The 27,202-nt window shown below is 41.7% G+C and overlaps 1 protein-coding gene across 1 annotated transcript in view; it reads right to left on the reverse strand.

Annotated features, from left to right (window-relative positions):
* Positions 1 to 26,919, reverse strand: part of LOC124063583 (metabotropic glutamate receptor 7-like) — a 58,016-nt gene extending 31,097 nt beyond the window's left edge. Inside the window, exons 1-2 of the mRNA XM_046397375.1 lie at positions 25,080 to 26,919; positions 3,749 to 3,965 (exon numbers count right to left, since the gene is read on the reverse strand). Of these exons, the coding sequence (XP_046253331.1) occupies positions 3,749 to 3,965; positions 25,080 to 25,583 (721 nt within the window). The 5' untranslated portion in view covers positions 25,584 to 26,919. The remainder of the gene's footprint in view (positions 1 to 3,748; positions 3,966 to 25,079) is intronic.
* Between the last annotated feature and the right edge of the window lie 283 nt (positions 26,920 to 27,202).

Raw genomic sequence — 27,202 nt, forward strand, 5'->3', positions numbered from 1 at the left:
TTGCTTAGTGAAATACAAATCCCTTTAAATTAGAGGCTCTTGATGGATTCGACCTCCCCCCCGCCAGCCGACTCAACACCCTCCAAACCCAAACCTCCAGGGGATCCGTAATGCTGCAATTATATTTATCACCTCGACATTCAAGAGGAAGACCTGCTCCCTCCAGAGTGTCCCTGCCTGAACACACAGGAGCACATCAAAATGGGCTGACATGCAGCTAACATTCATATTCTACATCTGTGTGCCCTTCCATATGCTGTGTGCCGGTCTGGGACTTGGCAATGTCAAGGGGTCATGCACAAGTATGGTGGCCTATTTTACAACGTTAGCAGATGCTTCACACTTCCTCCCCATTCATCTCCTAGTGGTAAATATGAGTGCTATATTTTACTGGGAGATTTTTGTTTTCCACCTCACAGCATCCGACTAGATCTAAGAACGCATTGTGTTGGCAACCCCCTGCAATCAATTCCACAGTGATACTTTGTGGGTGGTTTTCCTCAAATGCGAGTGTTTTTATCAAATGGGAAAACTGAACTCCATCGCTCTGGCCTGAGTCCAGACAGACACAGAAAAAATACAAACAAGATTAATCTCTGCCAGCTTCACCTGGAGCGAGGATGAAGGTGCACAATGGAAGAGTGCCTAAACTGAAGAGAGAAAGCAGAAAGCAAAAGAAAAAAAAAGAAAAGAAAAGGAAAAAACAGAAGAGATCAATACAGGCTGACCATCACTCCAGTCTCAGCTTGGGGTAATGGGCAGCCATATTGCATTAGTCCGCTAGATGGGTCTCCTTGAAGTGGTGAAGCGAGAATCCTACTAATGCATCTGACATTTCACTGCAACCAAACAGGGCAGCCAGAAAAAACGTCTCAAGGCCTCAAAGATCAACTTGTATCAGTGCTGCAACATCCACCAAGCTATGTGTTTTGTTGCTCTTCAGTTAAGCGATTTCTTGAAAATGATGTGTTTCATTTATCTTCTCACAGCACATTTACAGTATTTTCCAAATATTTTCTCTTTCCATATTTACAAAGATGTTTACTTCTTGTTCCATTCAATCTATTCCAGGCAGTTCTGGTGCCTTTGAATGAATCCTGTGAATATACACTTTAGGTATTACATAATTAATGTGCTTATTAAAGATAAGATGCCTTGGTTATTTCCTTTAGAGGAAATAATTCCCATTTGTATATGAATGCAAAATATTGCAAAGTGACTGCAGTAGCTGACTGGAGTCGCTTCAAGATAAGTCAACAACAACAGTGACTTACATTTTCATATGCCTTGTGTAGCTGCTCAAGAGTCATAATAATATTAGTGTGTTTACCACTCTTTGCATAAGAAAAAAAGAGAAACATCAGTGGAAAATATATCTGAGTCAAACGGCTGGAAAAAGAGCTCTGTTTATCACAGGATTTAAGATGAACTTAAACTTCCAAAATAAGCCTTAAATAAGGACTTTTCCTTATTTTTGTTTCTACATAGGCTACTTTATCTTCCTCTCTGTCAATGCAAATTACAAGGCCACAAACAGCTTCTTAAAGTTTTAATGAGTGATCACACTGGACACGAATGCACAAAGATAAAATATTCATGCTTGCTGGACTTCTGATCGGTGCCTGTGGGATATCATTAGCTTTCCTCATTTTCGAGGTTTCCGCACATTAGTCTATTAGAAGAGACAGAGATCACTCCCTGCAGATTTACAGGAAATGGATTGGGATCCACTGAGGTCGAGGTGAGAAGCAGTAAAATACTTGTTCCTGTTGTCATGATGGCAACATGATGGCATGGATGCGCTATCATGGATCGTGGGAGGCAAATTTTTCCAGCTCGGGTAACATTCATCTTAAATTGATTCTCTCACAAAATGGAAAAGGGATTGGAGTTCAGGACACACAGCTATAGCCACTTCTTACACATTAAACATGTTCTTGCATTCATAGTCAGACATAGTCAGACTGTGCAGTATTGCAAAAATGAATCCCTGTACTTTCAGCAATACTGCTGCAGCATTTTTAAATACTGCCGAAGCACAACTATGAAGCACAGCAGGGTAAACCACATGATTTGATGAAGACTGCAGACTCATTGTACTGTACAGCAACTGAGTGTCTCTTGGCGACAGCAGTGACTGCTGATTCACATGTGCTACCACATGCCAACAACAGCATCAGTGTAGAAGAGGCAGGTGAGTCAAGCATGTACGCAATTTTCAGCCTGGTTACAGGCAAAACCACAACAGCTAGTTTGAATGCAAATGTCGGTGGTAAGTACTCTACAAGATACTTAGTCTATTCTCTCAAAACCCAAATGTTAACTTAACAACTTAGCTCTGAAGCATGAAAAAAGAATCATTGCCACTTTAAACATTCATTTACACTATCGTTAATGTTACATTACAGAACCCAGCAAACAAGACTGATTCTAATAGCTTGTTATCGAGACCACTAAGTAGTTTGTCTCTTTCTGTTTAATCACGTAGTTTCTGAGACAAATGCCCACCGACTTTCACCTAAGGGCGGCACAGTTGTGCAGTGGTTAACGCTGTCACCTCATAGCTAGAGGGTTCCAGGTTCGAATCCCGATCTGGGTCCTTCTATGTGGAGTTTGCATGTTCTCCCTGTGTGCCTGCGTGGGTTTTCTCCGGGTACTCCGCCTTCTTCCCACAATACCATAAACATGCATGTTAGGTTAATTGGCTACTCTACATTGCCCCTAGGTGTGTGTGCGTGTGTGGTTGTCTGTCTTTGCATGTTGGCCCTGCGACTGACTGGCGACCAGTTCAGGGTGTATGCCGTCTCTCGCTTGTCGTCAGCTGGGATAGGCTCCAGTTCCCCCGTGACCCTGATGGATAAGCGGTATAGAAAATGGATGGACTTTCACCTAAGAAAGTCGGCTTCTCCTCTAAAAAGAAGAAATATTTAAAACCCTGATGCTTCCTTCAAACAATCAGATCAGAGTGGCTTGAGCTGACTGACCACAAAGTCATTACCTGTTCTGCACTTTCACTAGCAGGGTTAAAAATTAGTTTGAGAGAAAGAGAAAAGGAAAAGTTTACAACAAAACTCCCATGCCTTCCAAATGATGGTGAACAGAAATTCTGTCTCAGCTCTGCTGGCTAAAGAGAGCACATCAGACATTATTGCAAACAATTGCATTTATGAGTGTCCACACAAATGAAAGCTGAAATGTTTAATTTTTTTTTTTTTTTAAATGACATGACATGTATACATAGGTACACGCCATGCTTATTATTGTGACATGACATCCTCTCTGCAAGCTGTGTCTCTACATTTCCAGTAATACTCCATGAATCACTAGGGGATGAAAGCAGAAGTTGCCAAACAGATCAATAATTCATCCACCCAAAACAGATTTTTACGATGAATTGCAAATGCAAACTGATCTTCCTCTGGTGAAAAATGCAAGTTTAAATCATAGAAACAACACACACACACACACACACACACACACACACACACACAGAGAGAGAGTCATGTTTCCATCACTTTAGGGGGCAAATAATACATAGATTTACATTAATCTCTGCAACTTTTCACCCTAATATTTAATGATTTACGTTATGGAGACTTGCATTTTGATATGTCAGGAAGGTCCTCACTATGTGACTGTAAACAGATTTTTGTCACCACAACTACAGGAATACACATCTACACACTTACACACACACACACATGCACATATATACAGTGAGTGCTCATCACTGATCACACTTCTTTACCTGCTTCTTTGGAGAGTTGTGTGAAGGCCTCCACTCCCTTCTCTCCATAGCTGCCCTCTGAGGCAATAGTTGAGACGTAGGTCCAGCCCAGGGCCCGGATAATGTCCACCATGGCCTGGGCCTGGAATGAGTCTGGAGGAACCACCCTTGAGAAGAAGTCGTAGCGCCTGTCGTCACTCAACTCCGGTGCTGTTGACGCATAACTGATCTGCGGGATCTTGAAGAGAAGAAGTGGGGTTGGAGAGGATGTTTACTAGTGTGTTGGTACTATTCTGGTGCAGCATCATAAGTGGTTGCTCATGACTTCTCTGAAAAATCACATTTTTATGCAGATGTGTCAGAAATCACCCCCTACTTATTACACTGATGCACAAAAATTGTATATGTGTGCTACATTTTGCTAGCACCTCAACAATGAAATCTGCAATGATAGTAGACCTTTAGTCAAGATTTGGTTTTTGTTTTGTTTTTGTATTTTGCCAACATCGTTTGCAAGGACAAGAATGAAGTTGTTCATTTGATGTTCATTTCATTTGATATTTTTGTGAGGAATCTGTGACGGGAAGTTGCATGTGTTAACTGATGCTTCTATACTATGTGTCCTCCTTACAGAAAGTAGCATAATCACACCAAAATCAACCAAAAGCTGACATATACCATCAACTAACTTGTGGACATGCAGATAATTTGAAGTGTCTCATAACAACAACAGGCAATATCAGTCAAGCTCCTAAGAAAAATGCAAGATAGTTGCTTTTCTTAATGTTCTAGAAACCCCTTAATAGCCTGCAGGTGCTTCTTGCCCCCAGCACCTCTTTAAATTGTTCAGGTTTTTAGTCAAGCTAGTGGTTTTGTTCTGGAATGTGAATGTCAGTCTGTCTGTGAGTTGATAGTGAAATGTCTCCACAACTATTGGATGTATTGTAATGACATCTGGTACACATCATGTCACCCTCAGGATGAACTGCAGTACAATTTGGTGATCCCTTAACTTTTAGAGACACCATCAGTTTGTGTTTCATCCTAATAAGCAGAGGTTAGCGTGCTAAGGTGCTGATCAATTATACCTGCGTTATATCAGCATGTTAACATTGTCACTGTGAGCATTTTAGCGTGTTTGCATTAGCATTTAGTTCAGATAGTAAGTGAAACAAATTTCAGTGCGGTGATTGCTTACAAAGTCAACAGCAAGACGTGATTAGATGTGAAGTCACACAGGATGATGCAAACTGTGAGCTAGTTGGCTTTCTACATGTTTCCACTGGAGAGGAAAATCAACAAGTGGAGGGAAACTAGAGGGAAATAACACAAAGAACCAAAGTTTGTTGGAGTTTTTTTTCCCATAGTCATCTTTCGTGTGCCGGTTATTGCTAACAAACTTAACTAATGTCTGTACGCAGCACACACTATTTGGGGTATAAACACAAATGGTTCAGTATTCAAATTTGCAAAAATGACGTATGGCCTTGCTTTTCTGTCAGAATACACTTTTATGTTTCAGACAAGTTAAAAATCTTAGAAATTTAAAGAAGGAAGCAGAATCTATTGACCTGATTGCATTCCCATAATAAAGTAAATCGGCTCATAATGGGATTTAATATTAGATTGTTCACAATGTTGCCAGATAATGTCCTAAACATCCCATCACCTGTGTTTTGAAACTGCAATCACAACTGGTTCCATGTCTGGAATCAAAATGGTTACCTCCAAGACAGGTGGACACACAAGCAAGGGCAGACATTATTTGCTCTTGAACCCCATGGTACTTCATCACACAGTCTAATCTAAGCACTGTATGAATGCCATCCATTTTTGTTAGTGTGATCAAAAAGAGCCGGACACCGGGGAAACACAGGAATGAGGACACAGCAGCTTGCTGATGGGATTGCTTCAGTTCACACAGTGTGAGTTATAGCTTTGACCTGCAACTCAAAGGGAGTCAACCTCACAAAGCTGACAAATTGAGGAGCGGAGGAGGAGGTCAAGCTCAAGACAACTCAATATGTTTCAAGTCACCAAAAAACCACCAACTACAAAATCAGTAAACACAAAATCTGTGATGCAATTAAAGAAATTCACAGGTGGGAATGTTGCTGCAATGTCACAAGTTAAATCACTTCAGGGCTGCCTAAATTGAGTGTACTAGGTCAAGGAGGGAATACAGCAAAGTAATGGAAAAGCAACAGCAACACTGATTTGCATTTAAAAAAGACTGTCTTTTCACAAAGTGAAGCATCTATTTTGAACATTTCATCGGGGATGAAACAGAGCTGCTGTAGTAAAACTATGGAGTAAAAGTGCGTTATAGGTCTGTTGAATCACATCCTATCTTTGCCCAACTGAGACAGAAAGCTGCTTGAACATTTGTCTCCCTGGATCTCTTAGCTGCAGGGAACTATTTAAGATGGCAATGTATTTTCACTTTGTACCAGGCTTGTACCCTGTTGATATAATTTCTCCACTTCTTATTCCCCAGGAATCTACTTCTCCTTGCAGTACAAACATTTACGTTTCCAGCCTTTGCTTTTTTAATTACCACTTTGACCTCCAGGTAACAAAAGTGCTAAATCTTGATTGAGAAAATGCTGAGGTATGAGGATTAAACCAGCTGGAATTATGATACAAGGAGATGCTGACTAACTAATACCATTTAGAATCTAAGACCTTGGTATTTTTGTGGCAGCTAATGGACTAGAAATTAAGTGAACACAAAAGACAGTCTTTCAACCTTCTCTATGAAATGAGTGAATTTAATTGAAATCTTCTGAACTTGATGTCTCTGTCAGTACATTACAAATGACAAAGTTTTAGCTATTCCACTTTTCCCAGAATGGTTTCAACTAAATATGCTTTTGTTGCAACAAACTGAAGAAGATGAGGTTAATGCAGAAATAATCAAAGGGTGTTTTATCAACATTTTTGAATCACTTTCTGTATATAAAAAATGGGATAAAAGAAAAAAATGGGCAAAATGCTTGGAATGGGCAAAGAATTATTTTCTCTTAATCCTTTATCTATATAAGGAATTTGCCCATTTTACAGTTGCACTTGATACTGCTCTACAATTCCTCGTATTTCATCATTTAAATCTATTTGAAATATGGCATTACAACGTGACAGCATGAGCTACGCTCCAGTGGCAACAAGGTGAACGGGTGATGGTAATGCCTGCAAGCGGACTGCATTGACAGCGAGCACAATGACCATGAAATGATCATGAGCAACTGAATTCAGGCCAAGACAGAATGATTAACGATGCCCCCTTTCAGTATCACAATTACCCAAAGCTGATGTCTGGCACCTGTCATCTGCAGTATAGATCAAAGTTAGGATTGCTGAGGGTAATCGCCTGGCTTGCTCTTGAATGTATCTGGGTTGACAGGATCGAACAGAGGAAAACACAGAGGTCTGTTATAGGGGACACTGTTTTATTGATTTACCAGCACAAAGTGCTTCGGCCGCCCTGAATAAAAATCTGTTGCTGAAGTCTAAAGAAGGTTAAGAAAAAAAGACGGCAGGGGTGGGAGGTGATTGCTGGGAGGGAGGGAGGGTGGTAATCTGCTTATTGACATTAAATGTGAATTTCAACCTGGGTGTTTAAGAGAGGTGACTAAGTGAGGTTGTGTAAAGGTTAGACGTGTTCACAGTAAATAGGCATGCCAGGTGAAGTTAATTAGAGCGTCTTGGCCTTTCTGTTGCATTTTCACATACAGCAGCTCCCAAGCACCATAGGCAGCTCTTAAGAAAGGTGAGAGTTTGTAATGTTTTAAATGTCTTGCTCCGCTAATGTGGAGGTGATGATTCTGACTAGCTGAAAGCAATACTTGTAGATGCAGCTGGCTGTGCTGCTCTGCTCCATCTTTTCTCTCATATTCTAAATGCAAAAAAGAAATGTTATCTGAAGAAAAATAGGCAGCATATGGCACACCACGACTCTCAGTTGGGGAAATGGCAACCATCTATCCTTGCCAACCGGGAAGAGGAAAATCCACAGATACGACACGACAGGCTGTCTCCACAGAAAACAAAGGGGGGTATGACAGTCCATGAGTTCTTTAACAAAAAACAAAGGTCATCTTTCAAACAAAAGGCTACCCTGAGTAGACACCATCAGTGTCAAAAATTAAGCACAGAAAACTCTTGTCCAGACCGGGTTTGTTAGCCTTTAATCCAAGAGCAAAGCTCAAAACCATAGCTGCAAATGAACTGTGAGTAGCAGAGCTGAAATGTTTCTCATGAATGGCTTTAACTGGAGCGAGGGCAGCCAGGCAGTTTCTGTTGCAGGAATCCCTGTGCCTCTATTTGCTGCATGATTGACCTCTAAGTATATCTTGACATCAGTCAGCTCCACTCGACTGTTTGCAACAATCTCCACGGCGACACCGGCAATGACAGCGGGTTTTGACAGACCCAGCTCTAACCCCATGCTGTCTGTGGCCGGACGCCAATGCACAGATCTTCCTCATGACAGCAAAACAACGTAATGCACACACAAGTACGATTCTGTGAACTGGCCAAAGGGCCATTTTGAAAGCAATTCAAAAACTACACATCCCACCAATAATGGAATAAATATTTGCTCACAAAATATTTATCGAGTGGGAAGATTTATTAGTGGCTTCACTGCCCAGCGTTGTAAACCAGCAGAGGTCGATATCCTATAAACAAAATAATACAGTACGATAAACAGGCCTATAAAGATATTGAGCAGTTATCAAGTTTTACATCTTTTCTGCTAAATCAAGGCTCAGCAGCTCTGTGACAAGGAGGGAGGGATCAGACAGCCACGGTTTGTATTCAGAGAGCAGTGCCATTTGTTAGCAGGGCAGAGGTAATGACTGTGTCCATACATGCAACCTCGGGCTGGGCTTTAGTAATCTCTCTTCACCAGAGCATGGCACTGCCAACACAGCCGAGGAGGCAGGGAGGAAGGGCAAGGGAAACTGACAGCTTTCCCTCCCTCCCTCTGTCACTCTCTTCCCCTCTCTTCCTGCCCATCTGTGTCTCTGACTCTCACTCAAACACTTCTTTTGTGCAGGCTGTGTTTCCTCGTCGTATCCTCACACAACCTGTGGCTTTCAGCCTCGTTCCATTGTTCTCTGCCCCTCTGTGAGTTACATCCCCATCAGAGAGAAACAAGTGAGTTCCATCTTCCCGTGTGTCTCTCCCTCTTCCCTGTCATCTGTCTGCATGGAGACACGCCCACACAGATGATCAGCAGACACTTCCTGCCCAGAGAGGTCCTCGCCTCTGCCAGTTTCCCCCCAAGTCGAGACAATCTGCCCTCTGTCATTTGCTCGCCTGTCACCCAAATTTTCCCTCCTCGCTGTTCTTCTGGTCTTTCTCTCCTATTTTGCACACGTTTTTCATTTAAACTCTTGCAACTAAAAAAGCACCCTGAGGTATGACTAATTTGCATTAGCAAACCTGTTTTGTTGGAGATATAATACCAGTGGGATTATGTTGTTTTTTTTGCTTTTTTCCTATCAAAAAAATGTATCTGTGCTCTGTTCACTGCAAATGCAAAATCATTATCTGTACAAGGTTTGGTGTCATTGCATTTCAATTATTTTCCCTACGTTATTTGCTTGTGGCAACTAAACCATAGTTCCTATTTTTATAATTATCTTTAAGAAACTTGAGGCGTTTGATTAAACCAGCACTAATAGACTTTTTGGGCAAACGGGGGGGAGCACAAGAACCTGTAAACAAAACACTATGATGGTATCATGTTACAAAGTTATAAAACAAACATGATGGCAATATTTTAATTTCACATCCAACAGACACAGAACAACATCAGCTAGACTAGCTAACTTTGTCTGTGTGATGTTTGGTACTGGGCTAGCAGTGTGCGGTGGGTTTTTAATGGGATGCAGGAATGCCAAAGACCTCTGCTTTGTACACCCAGTCATCCAAATCAACCTCCTTCCTGATGCTTGTCTGCTGTACGACACACAGCGTTAACCCTGGCAGAAATTCCCTTTACGCTATATCGTATTTGACAAAGGAAATTAAATGTTAACAGATGTGTTTTGCAGCAGATACTTCTGTTTAATTCCCTCTCCTTGAGCTCCTCACCAAGACCAGACTTTTGCATCACACTCCTACTCATCTCTCCATCATTTTATAGCTGGTTATTCTACAAGGGCCTTACCTGAAGAGTTTTTAACCAGTCTGGATGTTTACTGTAAGCTTTTTCACACAATCACAAACATCACTTTCAGAGTTGCCCACACAGCTGAACTAGCCTTGGTGTTACATGACAGAAAGTTAGGCTTTCATAATCCTTTATCTAACATGACCTTCCACTGTCTCCTTCTTTCCGCCCACTTCTCTTTTTCCCAGTCGATTCCCTCACCCTCCGTCTCTCCTGCTCGCTCCATGCCAGTCCCCTGAGCAGCTCCAGTGCTCTGTGCCGGGTCTGAGCTTTTGCATGGCTGCCCTGCCAGAGTGTATTTTAAGACAACCAGCATGTTCCTCCATGGGTATAGAGGCTAGGTATGACTCACAAATCAGATATTTGACCAGGAGAGCCACACTGTAGAGTGGAGTCGAAGCGTGGGAGGAAAGTGTGGATAGCTCACAAAGGGAATCTGACCGACCTCCATCTTTCCATCTGGTAAACAAACTGCTATTTCAACTCTATTGGTATTTCAAAGAAATAATTGTTTCTCAACACCAGATAGCTCTCAAAGACTCATTGGAGAAGAGACGGTACTGACAACAGGCTCAACATCTATTTGATGTAGTGTAAAGGTATAGTGCTGTTATTACAAGCACATGCCATAAATGGAGCCTACTGACTCAAGTATCTTGACTTTCAAGCTGGCTGGCAAGACAGTTGAGCTTTTATTCTGTCACTCATTAGAAAGTCATTTTGTACAGATACAGTATCTCTTCAAGTCACTGTGTAAAGCTTCTTTTGACTTAGGCTTCACACAACGTGAGGCCCTGCAGAGAACAATGCAGTTCAGCAGAAGAGCCTTGATCATCATGGCTGTGCCGTGTGCTCTCTCCAGGTGCGACAGAAACACAGGGAGTCACGGTTAGAATAAAACATAGCCTGCAGGTTTATGACTAAGTGTTACCAAATGTATTCCTTTATATCCACAGGGTCTCACATTACAGATGGCTGTATTGATTTTTCCTGACTGCAAAGTGCACTGGCCGCAGCCTTGCTTTCTGTACTGTGTTCTATGCAGACTGCATGATAACTTTATTTTTTCTCTCTCAGAGAAATATGAAATATCATCAAATACTGAAAAAAATGCCTTAAGTGAGAGAAAAACAAGAATATTCTTTCAAGAGAGAGACACACCATTGATTTTAGGAACTGTTGGTGTGTGAAGCATCTATACATCTCTGCTCTGCCTCATTGCACCTAATGTGCCTCTGACATAATATTCACCAAAGAGCGACCATAGGTGCACTTTTTTCTGACCTACACCTGGAGCATACAGGGTGTGCTGAATTCACTGTCAGCCATGCACCTGCAGCATTCTGACCTGCATCCCAATGATTCCCTATGTACTATCCACCATTCCCCGTGCGCAGCTCTCTCTTCAGACTCGACATAGCGTCATCACCAGGCCCATTTCTCCCCTAATAGTGTAGACAAAGAGGGTGAGCCTCCTCGATCTTATCTTTACTCTCTGTCTGCTCCTCACAAAGAATTCTTTAGAAGGGCCATGTAATTACATACTGATCACAGCAGTGGAAAATATCACAGATCTCCTATTCCTTCTGTTAGTCTGTCTCTCAGCTCCTACTTGATGCAGAGCACTTGAGATACATGAACTGATTTAGAACAGAATGTTTTAATAGGTGGTTATCCGCTCGCCTGGCACTGCCTGTAGTGCTGCCTAGAACCTCTCCCTGAGTCGAGATTATAGTATTTTATCAGCAAGACCTGCATGCACAAAACTTGCAAAATCCCCTGTCAGCCCATACAGATCTATATGTCAGAGAGGCTGCAAATGTGAACACGAATGTGCACTTTTTTTGCGACAGTCTCACACATTAATAGCTAAAGCTGATTTAATGCATGCTGTTTTGTCTTCACAGATTGTACTATGCATTGTGGTAACTGCAATGATTTTCACGGCGGGTGTTGAACGTATGCAGCCAGAGTGTAATTTACGCAGAGCTGATATTCTTATCTGCTTAAACTGCCATCCACAGTAAGATATTCACACTCACAGACCAGGGCTTTATAAAACTGGCATAACAACAAAGAAAATAAAAATCTATAAAAAGGCAATAAAGGAGCAAGCATTCACAAGAAAAGTAGTTAAAATTAAATGGAAAAAACAAAGCGAAGGAATAAATTAACAAATACAGAAACACATAAAATATTCAGAATTTCGCAGCATGAAACTCTGAGTAGGCAAAAACCAGAAACATCCATTTATAAAGCTGGTAATAAAAGTGATATGAAAGACAACCTTGAGTGAATTTTATTTTAAAAGAATCCTGAAGGTTGGGCAGTTCACAGTCAACCAAAAGACTTTAATTCCCCGAGTTTAGCTGCACAGAAAAGACCTTCCTCCAAGGCTTTACACAAATCTCACCTTCTTCACTGGGATTGGGAGACTAACTGGGCCTCACATTAACCATCTATAACCTGAAGCATTTGATTAGTAGAGCTTGTTTGTGGAAATGCGCAGCCACAGCCTGGGAGGTTCCGTTCAGGGCATTGAAGTCCCTTCGGTCTCCGGATCCTAATGGCAAAAGCACAGTCACTTTTCCTTCTCTGTCAAGACAGGGCACAGTCACACTCAGCCTGAGGATCTCGGGCCAAATGTGACTCACGAGGAAATAAAAGTTTAGCTAGTAGTCAGACCACAGCTACATGTATGACCAGAATGCCAAAAGAAAACTCTTGTAGTCGGTGAGCTGATGCTAAAATCAAGAATGACTGTTCTCTTTATGGTTAAAATTAATGACTTGCTAATGGACGTTTGCAGTCTTGGAAAGCACTGGCTCTTTTCTGATGAGGATTTAGCCTCAGGGTTAACAGACAATGGCTTGGGCCTCCAGTGTAGCCAGTGGATGTCCAGATAACAAATATCTGAGCCAAGACTTCAGCGGGTCGGTCATTTTTTACAGTCTGATTAGCAACTTGAGACACAAGGATGGTGTTGGAGTTTAGAGACAATGCTAATCTCTGTTAGCAGCCAAAGCTAATGAAAAGCTCAAACACTGTCAGATTACAAATTCCAAAGTTCTAGATTACAGGTTCTAAGATTACACTCCACCTCTTTTTACACTCCACCACAAGGACAATTCACCTGCATACAACCAAAGCTCTTTCAAATGCTATTGGTCAATTGTAACTGGACTACAAACAGAAACCAGAAGGCTTCTGATACCAGAATCCATAAAGAAAGAGAGCTGTTCTATCACTTAAAGTAAAGCTTATTAAATTCTCTCTGTGTTTGCTATCTTCCCTCCCTGTGGCTCACATTCACTCTGATGAAAATTATCCCGTGTCCAGCCATGACCTTGCCACCCATGGACTCTCCGATCTGCTTTGTGCTGTTGGTGTGGTGCATTGCTGCGGGCATCTGACCTGGTAGTCCTCTCACCAACACACTAGTTCCTCCGCACAGCCAGAACAATGGACAATTGTCCAGTGAGCACAAGACGCTTTTTCCTGTGCCATAGTGAGTAACCTGCCAACTGTGAAAAAACTGGGCATAGTCTTTCAGATAGAGCTATTCTGTGTAAACAGACTCTCATTCTCACTGAGATCATGATTCATCAGAGCAAGTGTCTCTACTAATGGACCGAGAAGATTTATGTGTAATGTGTTTTTGTGACACGCACATTTCACATAACTTCCACTCGCAGTGAGACAAAGTGTCAGAATGCTGCACGCTGACATGTATTTCAGAGCCAGAATCAGAGATGCGCAGCAGACGCAAGATCAGACAATTACCCTCAGACAAGTTAACCAGCCGAAACAGGAGTGGGTCCCGTTGCATACAATAGAACTGTCACACACCGGCACTGAAGGGTTATCTTTAGTTTCAAAAAAAGCACTAACATGCATCTCTCTCAAAACAGCTCATGTGGATCTCAAGTCTGCCAATAAGACAAATCCAATAGCTTTAATATACATTTAGGTGTGGAATCCACTTAATCTGTTTTTGTATTTTAATTCTGTTTTATGTATTTCATGTGAGTCATATTAAGTAGAAATTTTATATACATATAAAAAACGTGATTCATGTACCAGTGTAACCACTGGATCTGCTAGATCTACACTGATAAAACATTATCATGGTAGTGTGAATTGGTGCAGAAAAACATGTAAAGGTATTCCCATTTTCAGGTGATTGTACACTAATAACAACATCAATGCAATTGTTATATTCCATTTCTGCGCTCATCACACTTCACAATAAATGAATGTAAACATGGTGACTGAATGGGGAGTGGTCTCCAGTTCAGTAATGAGACAAGGTGAAATAGGCATTTAACCCTGATGTAGCTCCAGTTCTACTGTATAAGTAGCCTACCATTACTTTATATCGCAAAGACAATGAATGAATGAACGTACACAACAGTTACTGTGGAGAATACAAATAAAGCATTATGTGGGCTGAACAATAAAAACAAAACAATTCAATAAATCTATGTAGTGTTGCTGCGGTGGCATTGATGAGTGAGATCTGACATCAATGTGTAAATAAAAAAAATTACACTCTAGGTACAGCAGGCTGTTAAACCCTTGTATCAAGCATAAGTCTGTCTTAACGTCAGTTCTCTAACCTCATCCATGACCACTGCAGCCAGAAACAGCCTTAACCAGAAACCAGGTCCAGCTTTATGTCTTCACAACATGAATATTTTAATATGTGCATCTTTGTATTAATGATTAATACAAACACACAAACAAGCTTTAAGAAGAAACTCCATACTCTTCAGTATGAAAAATGAAGTAACTTACAGAACACTTGATCAGGTTTGTACAATAGGAATCTTAAAAAACATCTCATCCAGCCTTCCTAAATATTCTATACATTTTACAATCGTATTCACTGGCAGGAGTGCAAGAGGGAATGAAGTTTGACTGGCTGATGCAACATACAGATGGTGTCATTTCCCAAATGCCTCAGTATATTTACTGGCAAATATCACATTTGATTGGCCTTCGACCTCAAGGTAGAGAGCGGATGACAGCTCTATGCATAATCCATTGATAAATGACACGCTATTGATCCTCCCAGCCTCAATGCCAGCCACATGCGAGTGCTCCAACACTGATAAGGCAGTTAAAAAGCACTGTATTCTGTCAGCAATAGCTCCTGTGCAGCAGTCAATTGTAGTTCAAGATTGAAAGGAACAATCTTCCCTAATTTGCAAAATGTCAATGGTGATTGAGGTCTTCCCCCAAATCAATGTTACTGTCAGATGCAGGTGTTTCAGAGAGCACTTGAAATCCCACAGGATTTGCATCTGAAAACATTTATCCTGTCAACTGATTCTTTATGTATGCTCCGGCTACTGCAGCACAGTGTAGGCTACATTTTTAAGCTCAAAAGTGCAGAGACACAGAAACTTGCTCAAACAGCAACCATACACCACTGCACAGCCAACCTGAAAACACTCGCCAAACATTATCTCAAGGGATATGGAGACGAAATGAAATCGAAGCTAATGAAACTGCAAAGCTCCACTCTTTTATTTTCATATGTAAAATCAACAGGTATTTCAGTAACTACCCGAGGCTGCACTCTAATAATTTAGTCTTCCTATAAAGGTTGAGACTGTGTTTGGGCCGATATAATGGTTTTATATTACTATCTGTTGTTAGCAACTGATGCGCCTTCAGGCCCTGCTGTAAAAACACAACTGAAGGACAAGGAATGAATCCCAATGACAGTTTATTATGTATGCTGTGAGACAGCCCACTGGGCCCTGACATCTCACATACAAACAGTACATACACAAGTGCATGTAAACACAGATGTTAAATTTAACATATTTTACATGGATCAGTTCCCTTACCTCCAGCAGTATCAAGCCATGAAGCTTTGGTCTAATTTGTCCAGGTTTTTAAATATCCACCATCAGTGGAAGAAAATAACTGAGGCCATCTACTAGGATTACTAATTAGGGTGGCACAATATTGAGAAAAAAAAAAAAACCCTACATTGTGATATGAAAAAATACAGGTAATTTCACGTAGAGATACACAGTTAATAATAATTGTCAGAATTTCTAGCAAAGGTATAACCTCTTCTAACAAAACAAATCTCCCACGGCTGGTTCAGGCCTTCACCACTTTCAGTTTCCTGTATGTGCATAATCTATCCGGTGGAAGGTAAACAGGCTTAAAAGATAAAGAGGCTTTTCCTGTATATTAGTCATTTAAAATGACAACCTTGCAAGCTTTCCCTCCTGTATCAAGCAGCGGAAAAGTTGTAGCATGACGTGTTTAAGATAATTTGCCTCACTTGACGTTTCGTGTCCTGCAGTGTGACTATTGCAGCAGCACAATTACTATTACTGCTACTGCTACTATATCAAAGTATGCTATTTCATGCGTAATAACTGAACTACTTAATGGCTCGACTTTCAATGGGAAACACAGAACTTTTTACTTCACTACATTTATTTGAAATTTTTAGCCAACAGTTATTTAACGAGTTGCTGCTAATTCTGTACTTTTACTTACATATCATTCTGAGTGCAGGATTTTTACTGGTAATTAATTAGCAATTTTTTTACATTACGTATTGCTACTAAAGGATGTTATGTGACAACTTCTTCCCTCACCTCAAGTCACTAAGATTTCACCTTCACCTCAAAACAATGGAGGTGAACATGATTTTGACTTAATTCACTTACTTTATTTAAAATCAACAACAAATATCTGTTTCCAGAAGCAACATAGAAACTGCAGGACACAAAAGTCAAACGACTGTATCAGCATTGCTTGATACCACTAGAAAATATAAACACTGCACAAGAAGGACCATTGTGGTTTCTCTTCCCTCTCTTGCAGCTCAAGCTGGCGTGCGGTGGCTCCCTGTCTATTTGCTGCCACTCTTCAGTGGCATGCCTATCTACATTAGAGTCCTCACATGGACATGCAGTCTAAGCAGAGTCTCGTGCCACCAGCCTCCGGGGACAGAAAGGGAGCCATGTGAGCAGTGCTCCTCCTGTCCCCTTTAAGTCGGCATCACACTACACAAAGCTGGCTGGGTTTTATATGTATTGTTGCATTAGTCTTTTGGAATACATGTGGCTGTTACCCGTAACTGTGTTGTGGAGACACTGAAGATGTGTGGATCCATGTGCAGAGCTTGAAACTGCTGTTCATTAGCGTAGCTTTGGCTTTGCTTCAGGGATAGCAATGTTGTTGGTCTGATAGATAGATAGATAGATAGCCTTCAGGGCGTGCTTTCCACAAGATTTTGAAATGTTTCTGTGGGAATTTTGCCCATTCATGCAGTAGAGAAGGTCAGACACTGATGTTGGATGAAAAGGCTCACAATCTCTGTTGCAGTTCATCCCAAAGGTGTTTGATGGGGTTGAGGTCAGGACTCTGTGTAGGACAGTCAAGTTCTTCAACACCAAACTCAGCCAACCATGTCTTAATGGAATTTGCTTGTGCACTGGGGCACAGTCATGCTGGAATAGAAAAGGGCGTTCTTCAAACTGTAGACACAAAGTTGGAAGCATAACATTGTCCAGAATGTCTTGATATGTTGAAGCATTAAGATTTCCCTTCACTTGAGGTAAGGGGCCCCAGGCCAACCTCTGAAATACAGCCCTATCCTAATACTTGAAAAACAGAGCTGTGTCTGGATACTTTTGTCTGTATAGTATATATATATATAGGGTGCATTTTACCACATTGAAATGCTATTGCATGCACATGAGATGCAATTAATTCTAACCTTTTCATTAATTCAATTCCATATTTTCTTTCACTCTTGCACAAGAGATAAGTATATTTTTACAGAGAGACATCACAACAGACCAGTCTCGTTTATTACAGTGTTGAGCAATTCAGTTAATTCTGAAGGACTAAAGTGCCAATGACAAAACATCCTGCGTTAACAATATGAATTAAGCACAGAGGCTTTATTATGCGTAGCCAAATCACAAATGTTATTCTGCTAACAGTGGTGGAAGACGTAGTCAGATCCTTGTAAAAGTACCAGTACAGGTATGTAACAATACTCTATTACAAGTATGAGGTCCTGCACGAACAATTCATAATTAGATTGCCAATACTGAAGCATCAGTGAGCAAAATGTTACTGTTGGAGACACCAGACAAATGTGAGGGTTTGTAAAATGATTAATGGTGTACACAGTTTTGGACTTTTCCTCTTATATTTGCATATTTAAGCATTTATTGTAGTGACAGGAAGGAGTTTAGAGGGAAAAAATCACTATTTGATGGAGCTGTTAACCCCTCACCAACATCTGAAATGTGACCCCAACAATAGTGGGTCAGCTTTAGTTAATAGTGACTAAGGCTGTCAAACAAATGTAGTAGAATAGAAAGTACAATACTTTCCCTTTGAAAAGTAGTGCAGTGGAAGTATCAAGTACAGTATTTGAGTAAATGTACTTATTACTATTACTAGTAAACATGCTAAACAATAGCATGTTAGCATGGTGTTGTTGGACTTTAGCCAAAGCACTGCTGTGTTTTACCATAGAGCCTCACAGAGCTGCTAATACATGGCAGTAGACTCCTGTTTCCATCAGTTTGCTCCCCTTTTCCTCAAAATGCAACACCTTTCACGTGTTAAGAGGGAATTGTCCCTGACAAGAAGATCCACGGGCTTAGACTTAAATGCAATAAGTGCCATGTGATTTTTAGAGCTGGATGGGGAAATTGTTGAGAAGGCGATAAAACAGAGAACAAAGCGCAGAACCAAGGTCTGAGAGGAACCACAACACATGCCTCCTTTTGAAGCAGCAGACTCTCTCACAGACAGACTAAAAGCAGGCTTTTAACGAATTCATTTAACTCATTTACCAGGATTTGAGAAACTGTGGGAGAACAGAAGCTCGCCTGGTAAAAACTGATTTAAAAGGCAAATTTCCTGTTGATCTATACAGACATTTTGTTCTCTGATGAGGTTCTCTACAGGGAACACAGACTTATATGTTATTTAATCATATAACACAGAAATCTGCTATGGCTGAGTGACTTTGTAAGTTCAGCTCTGTCCAGAATGTTGCATGGATCACAGATCATTGCGTTGAAACAAACTACAAGGAGCCAAGCGATAATGCTCTTCAGACCACACTAGAGCATTTTCTGCTGAAGCAAAGGGGACACTTTGCTTTTTGGAGGGATGAGTGAGAGGCCAACCAGCAGCCAGCAGAGACCTCCTCATGCTTCTCCACTCATCCCCGTAAGAGGATCGGACGTAATGGGGTTTCCTTTTCTCTGGCTCCTTCTGCTCGCCAGATAAACTGCAGAAAACTTCCAACAAAGGTCTAAGAGTGCTATTCTTGTCACATTTAACAGTCAAGCTGACAATAAGTTTTGAAGGAAAACTGGTCTGACGTCAATGTGAGCACAGCTAAGCTTTTAAGCAGGTGCCCTCTTCCCTCCTCAGATGCACTGGGAGAAAATGGGCCTGACTGGGAGTGTCAAGTCAAATCGTCTTTGCTTGCTGATTTGCAGCAGGGCTGACACCTCATTTAAGATACCGAATCAATATCTACCAGCTATGAGTGAAGCAAACTCAAAAATGACTGAAAACAAATGAACAGAATGAGAATGCACTAGCTGTGTTTTCACTGAGAGACATTTTGTCCCGTAGCCAAATAATGAAGTGCACCATCCCTGCCAGGCCTGTGGGAATAACTGTGGCATTAATACCAGGCATGCCAGGGTTTGAATATTCTGATGGCAGGCTGCTGACCCAATGACCTCATGTCAGCAGCAATGACAATGTATCATTTTTGCATTAGTTGTTCACACAGTGACATTGCACTCACATTGTGTTTGTGTGTGTAAACATATACCTTCCCCATGGAACACAATTCACAACACTGCTTTAGAAAAAAAAAAAAATAAATAAAAACACAGGATAGAAATTTGAAAAATTAGGTTCTCAGGCAACATTTCTCAGCAGGGTTATTTAATTATTTCCTTGCAGGTCTGAATTTTCCTGGAGTTTATTTCATGCTCTGAAAACAGTTAACAGCCATTCTGCCTCCCAACATCCCAATTTAAATATAAACTAAAAATGATTGGGTTTTTTTGTTTTGTTTTTTTCTTTATTTCATCCAGTGCCAGCGTCTGGATATGCACGTTATTGCTCCTGTCCTGGCACTTACATCCTGTTCAATAAGATAACTTCAATTCAACGCTTTAATCTGCATGCCGGGTTTACAGTGCCATGTTGATACCAAAATGCACTCCCCATAATTTCAGAAACACAGGTACAATGCATTTGCTTCTTGGCACGAACTGATCCTGCCTTATTCGCTTCTCACAGAGTTCAATCTGATTGACTTCTGACCTGTGAAAAGATTCATTGGTGTCCAGCCAACTTCAAAGAGGAGCTGGGATTATCGTCTGCTCGAGTAAATATTGACTGTTTATATCAATGCATTCTTTAAGAACAGAAGCAGCAGAAGAAGGTTCATGTCCTGTGGTTGGCCATGACAAGGATGGGAGGAGGAGGGACAAGAATATAAAGTAACTGATTAAGATGTTATATTTCCAAACTTGTGGAGTGTGACATGTGAATTCTTGGTCTCTAAGTGATGCTAAAACCTGCAGCTTCTAAGCCTGTCCACATTATATCCTGTCCCACCTGCTTTTTGTCACAGGGTGTGTATAAATTTCACCTTGCCGGTTCTGGTCTGACCGAGCCATAAGTCAGTATCAGATTAAATGGCTGGAATGAATATCAGCATGGCCCTCAGTCTCAAGGACCAGAAGTGAGAATCACTGGGCTGCAGATAATAAAGTCAGTTTATCCACACAGGAATAATAAAAGAACAAAGTTTCATAAACCTCTCTACTTCAGTTTATTTTACTACCTTTTATGTTTAGATTTTTTTTTTGTTTTGTTTTTGCCTTCAGTATGTTTACATTTTTAGTTCAAAAAACCTCCATTCATCCAAACTTCCATATGCAATCCAGTAGTTTTGTGCAATTTGTCTGGTTATTTCTAACTTCTTATGTGTATGTGTGATGCCCAATTAATGAGTGAGCTAAATGTGGAAAGGCTGCTATTAGGGCATAAAATAGCTTTCTTTATTTTGAAGATAAATGCGTGATGAACTGTTTTGAGAGAGCGAAGATTCTTTTGGAGAGAAAAACACCTGCTAGCTGTTAGCTTGTTCCCAAGGACAGAACAAACTTTCAACCACATACTGTCTGCTTCAGGGATGCTAGCTGCTATAGTCCTAATGTAATATTGATCTGAGATTCACATGGGTAACATGTGCATGATTTAATAAGTGGGCATATGGTTTATTTTATTGATGACCAAATTCACATACAATGTGTGACATGTCATCAGCTCATCTATAAATACAGGGGTGCTAACAGCCTCACTTAAATCTGAGGAAGAGCAGGTATAGTGAAAATGATGACATGTACGTGTAGAGTAATATGATAACTGGGAACAAGATGAGACTGTGTGGGTATTTTTTCAATGTGTGAGTGAAAATGATTGCTAACCAGTCATTTGCAAAAAAAAAAAAAAAAAAAAAAAATTATGAAATTGTCCAGCCCTGTGTGCACTGTGTACTTCCATCCTTATGACAACAAACTCAGCTCTTATATTTACTTTCATTATGTGTTAACCAAAGTGCTGAGCCTTAGTTGGACAGAAGTGTCAGGTTAGTTGAGGAAGTAAAATTATTGTCTTTGTTATCCATGTTACACACACTTGTTATAAGTTATAACGTGCTGTGTCTCACTCTGAGTAAAAGCCAATTAGCAAATGATGGAGAGAAAATGCAAGAGCCAAAGGCACCGGAGTGGATCATGAAATATCCACGAGACAGTTGTGTTTTCCTTCCTTCAAGAATGGTAATGGGGCTCTTGGCGCATTTGTGCATTTGCATCTATTCATATGCTGCACACTTGACACACCAACCCTGTCTCCTAAGACAGTGGCTGAACGCAGTTCCAGGGATGTGACTAACTGACCTGCACTGCCACATGCATCGGTATACAAATGGCAGCCATGTTTAGAAAAACATAATCAACCTCTGGCAGTTTGAGTCACTTTAAGATCTTGTTAAGTAACATAGACACACAGCCCTCACATTCCTTTGGTGTCCATCTTTACCACTGTCAGCTGAATAGATCACACAGCAAGGTTTCATATCAATCACAGTGATGATTCTGTGAAAAAGGAGAGATAAAAAGCCAACGGACGACGAAGCAGAGGACGTCAATGCCTCACTTAGACAGCTAGTCTGAAGGGGCCGCTTCCCCAGACACGAGGACAAGACGGAGTTCACCTGCATTCAATACAAAGTTTTGCTCCCGTCACTGGGAAAGGAGATGCGACAGAGAATAGCGAGCTGCACTCCCTGATGTAAATGTCATCTGCTGAAAAATCAATTTCATGATTCATTCAAGAGGCCAGGACTTAAGAAGAGACAAAGTTGCTCTGTCTTTTCAACTAAAGTGTTGCTCTCCTTGAAAATGTGTGGCTGCTCATGAGCACAGAGCAAGGACTGCACAATTTTTTTTTTTTCAAAAGGCGTTCAACATCATATGTCCCCATAAAAATTCAAAACTTTGGATGATTTTTTTTCCTCCTGTGGCATTGTTGCTTCTCATTTCCAACACAGCATGAGAAGCAGCGAAATAAAAACATCTTAGCAGCAAATCGGCCTCACCATGGCAACAGTATTGATCAACCCTCCTGGGTCCTCAGAAAAATCTATCCCTCATGTCAATTTCCCTGCATTAACACTTCAGCAGCTACTCATGTCCTGAATAGACAGCCATGATATTTAGCATCTGGCAATGAAATCTACAATCACTATTTTGCTTCCCTGATGATTCATTTATCACAGGGTGAGACACTAAATGACCTCATGATATTCACCGAGAACAAGGCGGGAAATAGGCTAGGAGGAGAGCTCAGGGGGAGGTCATTGTCCGCAGGCTCAAAGTGTAAAGATCTGACTTCAAAGTACACCGGATAGTGTGGTTACGGAGCACCTAAATGACTGAGACAGGAAACTTAAAACACGTTCTTTCACTTTGATTTGAGAGGGGGAAAAAAATCGGCTTTGCTTCTTTAATTATATCCGAACAGGTGTTATCTGAAGCTTTTGATGCTTTTGACTGGATCATTTGATACTTGATGGATTACAGTTGAAAATAATCTCAGAAACTTGCTGCCACGCACTCATCAAGTGATGTTAAACTAATAAGGGTAAATGGGCTGGGAGCTCTCACTTCTGACATGTATTGATTATGCAGTATCATGTGGCCTCACATTTAATTTATCATCATTTATTATAAGTACTCTCATGACAAGCAGTGCTACAGAAAAAAATATGTGATGAAGGGCAAACAGGTTCAGAGGAGAGCTGAATTTACTTGCAGATTTGGCTGGTGTGATTAAATCCACTTTCATGGTAACACCTAGGAGGAAAATGAGAAGATAAGCAGAGTGATGGACGGAGCTGAACGACAACTGCTGTCAATCCACAGATTCCCCGAGCTCGATTACCACATCGCACATGGACTACACCTACACTCCCACAGCTTTACACTTCCAGACATGCTGGTAAACCTGGTGTGAGCAGGACCGAGAAGAGGGAATTAAGAAGAATCCTGAAACCGTCTAAATTTGTTAGACTTGTTACACGGCTTGCATGAAAAAAGGACTTCTTACTTTTACAGCCCTCGCATTCTACAACAAATAACGAGTGCACTGAGGATGCTTCAAAGTATAACTGCAGGGATTTACCAATGAATGATAAAAATTTAATTTGCTAACACAGCCCACAAGGAGCGAAAAGGAACCAAAGCCAGGCTGAAGGTTGTGGTAGGGACCATCAGTCTAAATTTCCAGCCAATGACGCCATAAAACCCCAAAGGATGGCTGCTGCATAAAAAAAACAAAAGTGTTGCATGTGTAAGTGCATGTGTTTGTGCGTGTATGTGTGTGTATGTGTGTGTGAAAACAAAGGGGGGTGGGGGGGTAAAAAGCATGTTAAGCACTCAAATGCAGTTAACCAGCTACTTACAGCCAGGCCATTGGTTAGTCTAACTGAAGTGGAACAAAACCCAAAATGAGATGATTGCGAGCAACACTGCGGCTCTGATGACCCACCCTGGTCACACCGACGTTCTCACAGGAGGGGAAAAAACTGTACAGAAGTCTGCACATTTGCAAAAGCATCCACTTGGTATTCCAAGTAATTGGATGTTTTGCTATGGAGATGTGTTTTAAATAATTAATCTGCTGTATGGTGCCCTACTGTGTTTCTCATTCCACTGCAGCACCAGTAGTGGGTCAACGCTATCAGTTGACTCTCAGTCAACAGGAATAGATGTGTTCCCCCATCAACCAAGGCTAACTCACATTGAAATTAGTGGTGCAAATTCACGTCATTTACTTGCAGCCGTCAAGCTCAATTAGGGTGCAAAGAGTTTGGAACAAGCTTATTTCAGAAGGGGGGGGGGATCCTGCAGATAAAAGCGAGCCAAGTCAACCATAAACCCAAGCTTTAAGGTTCGAAACAATTCATAAAAACGCCTGTAGTCTTTCCATACAAGAGGCCCACATAATCATGTGCAATCACATGAAGCAGGCCTGTTATTCTCAGGAGGGGGTTGTTGAGTTTGGGTGTGATTGTGTCAGGCTGTCAGTGCCCACTCATCCAGACTCTGGAGTGAGACGGGAACAGACGGGAGCTGTTCTTTCAGCACCACCGGGGACAAGCAACAGCACACTCAGCTGTCTCATCCGGTGGTGTAGTGGAGGGGAAAACTACCCCAAAAATCACTTCACCCTCCTTTTGTTTCTGTATTTTTTTTTAAGATGGGAGAAGTCTAGATTAAATTAGTCATGAGAAAAAGCACAAATACAGTATAAATAACCTGAAAAACTGCAGATAAAAACTGTTAACAGTTCATCTTTTGTCCCTATGAGATAAGGTGTCTTTGTTGCTTACTGCTTATGGTACATCTGTATCTGTTCGCACCTGCTTCACTGGATGGGTAGCAATAAGGCACTTTTACTCGTGCCTAAAATGCAGTCTTTTACCGCAAGCCTGTCCATACTGTGGCTGCATTAGTGAAAAACACTATTTTAAAGCCGCAAAACTGTTGCACACGCTCAAAGACTTGCCTGAAAGAGGCGTAGGATGTTGGCAACCATAATCGATACTGAACTCGCCGAGGCTCCGATGACTCCCACCACTTTTTCAGGCTTGACAAACACCGGGGGCTCCCCGTTCGTGCACCTAACGTCGGAAGTGTCCTTCGTGATCAGGGCTTGGACGAAAGTTAAAGATTGCTCCAACGCGTACGTATCCCTCGAACAAGTGTCCAGCACCCGGGCGCCTAAGGTGATGTTGGGTAAGAGTTGCTCGTCCTGGTTTATTTGGTCCAGAGCGTACATCATGGCCTCAAGCCGCTGGATGCCGTTCTCCTTTTTGAGGTCCCCGCATGGCGTGCCGTCGGCCCCTCTGGCGTGCACCGGGAACAGTCCGCCGAGGGTCAGGTGCCCCTCAGTCCGTATTGAATGGGGTGCATAAGTCTCCTGAGGCAACGCGAAATCTATCACAGTCCTCATGAGCCATAACAATCTCCAAATGGAGCCCAGCTTCACGCACAAACCGGGACGAGCCATGATCAAGTTTTAGGAAAGATGGAGTGTGCAATCCGCGAAAAGATGGAACCAGAAAGGCAGAGAAGTTTGTTAAAAAGAATCCATTTCTTGTCACCAGAAAGGAGATTCAACAAGCTGGGCTGAAGAACCAAGACGCAGTAAGGCTCAGGAAAACCATCGCTTTGCTGCCGGGAGTGAGCGGTGCAGCTTGTTGAATGGTGAAACCCCTAACGGTATTTCAGTTCTCTCTAAACGAAAGGCTCCATCCATAAGTCAGAAATTATTCTTAACAGATCGTGAACACCCGCCGCAGAATAATTGGCCTGATTTTGTCCATTTATGCTAAATCCAACGCGCGGAGTGGAGACACAACGAAGCCGCTGCTGAGAACTGACATATCTTCACAACCTGAAGCTGCGGTTCTACCAGATAACATACAGTGATTTTTTTTTTAAAGAATTACCCCTCAAAATCAACACTTAGATGTTAAAACCCGCAGAAGTGGGTGACATTCTTTTTGCTCATACCAACTCCAAGGGAGCGCAGGAATGGCTCGGTCGGCTGCGCGGTCGGTCTCCCAGGGGTGCATAGCATCTCCTCAGTCTCCAAAAAAAAAAAAAAAAAGAAACAAAGAAACAAAGAAAGCGACCAGTACGACCTGCAATGTGCGTCCACCGGGCAGAGAGCTAAGAAAATTCAGCTAATTACAGCCCCGACTCTTTCTCCGTCTCCGCAACCGGTCGCATTTATACAAAATGAATGAGTCACAGCGAGGGATTCACTGTGTGCGCCGAGTTTTCAGCCCCCTTTCTTTGCGAGACGTCATTCAGCTGGCTGAAGAGAAGAGTGGCATCACTTCATGGCGAGGTTTTCAGGAAGTTGGCGTTCAGTGTTTTCAGACATGAAGAGATCAAGAAGGTAAACAAGACGAGCAAATGCACTTGCAGACTTTAATTGTTCCTCTGAGTGCCTCTCAGCGCGCTGCATCTCAGCATTCATAATCTCTTTCTCTCTCTGCTTCCCCTCCTTCCTTTATCTCCCTCAAACACACACGCAAACACACAAAAGTGTTTCTTTTCTTCTGATGTTGACGGTGCCAGGCGTGAAGCACAGATCTGTGGCATTATGAAAACACAGCAGAGCTGCAGGTATGGGAGGCTTCACCCGCCGACTAAAAAGTGCTTTTCCTGAAATAGTTTTGGATCCATTACTGATGCACCTTTAAAATCGAGGAGGAGGAGGAGGAAAGGAGGGAGAACAGGCACGTTTGGAGGGGTCCAGGCTGGTCTCCCAGGCAACCCTTCTTCGGAAGACACTCCTGATTCATCCTGTGCGCCCCCCCCAACACACGCGTGCGCACACATACACACACGCATGCACACACACTGGCGCACAGACTGTTGAGAATTAACCACACCTTCAGGAGGAGCAAGGATCCCTCACATCTCCCTAACAAAACACTATCATCACCAAACTATGTAATTGCACAGATGGTGCTTTTACAAACAAGCAGATTATGATAATTTGCTTTCGTGGGCATGCATTAGCCAGGGACTCACTTGGCAATTTGTGGCATTAATTAAAAACAGGTAGGTTGTGTGTTCAATTCAAAAAAAATCATGTAAAAAATAAAATCCTTG

This window comes from Scatophagus argus, chromosome 8 (assembly GCF_020382885.2).
Source record: "Scatophagus argus isolate fScaArg1 chromosome 8, fScaArg1.pri, whole genome shotgun sequence".
NCBI lineage: Eukaryota > Metazoa > Chordata > Actinopteri > Scatophagidae > Scatophagus > Scatophagus argus.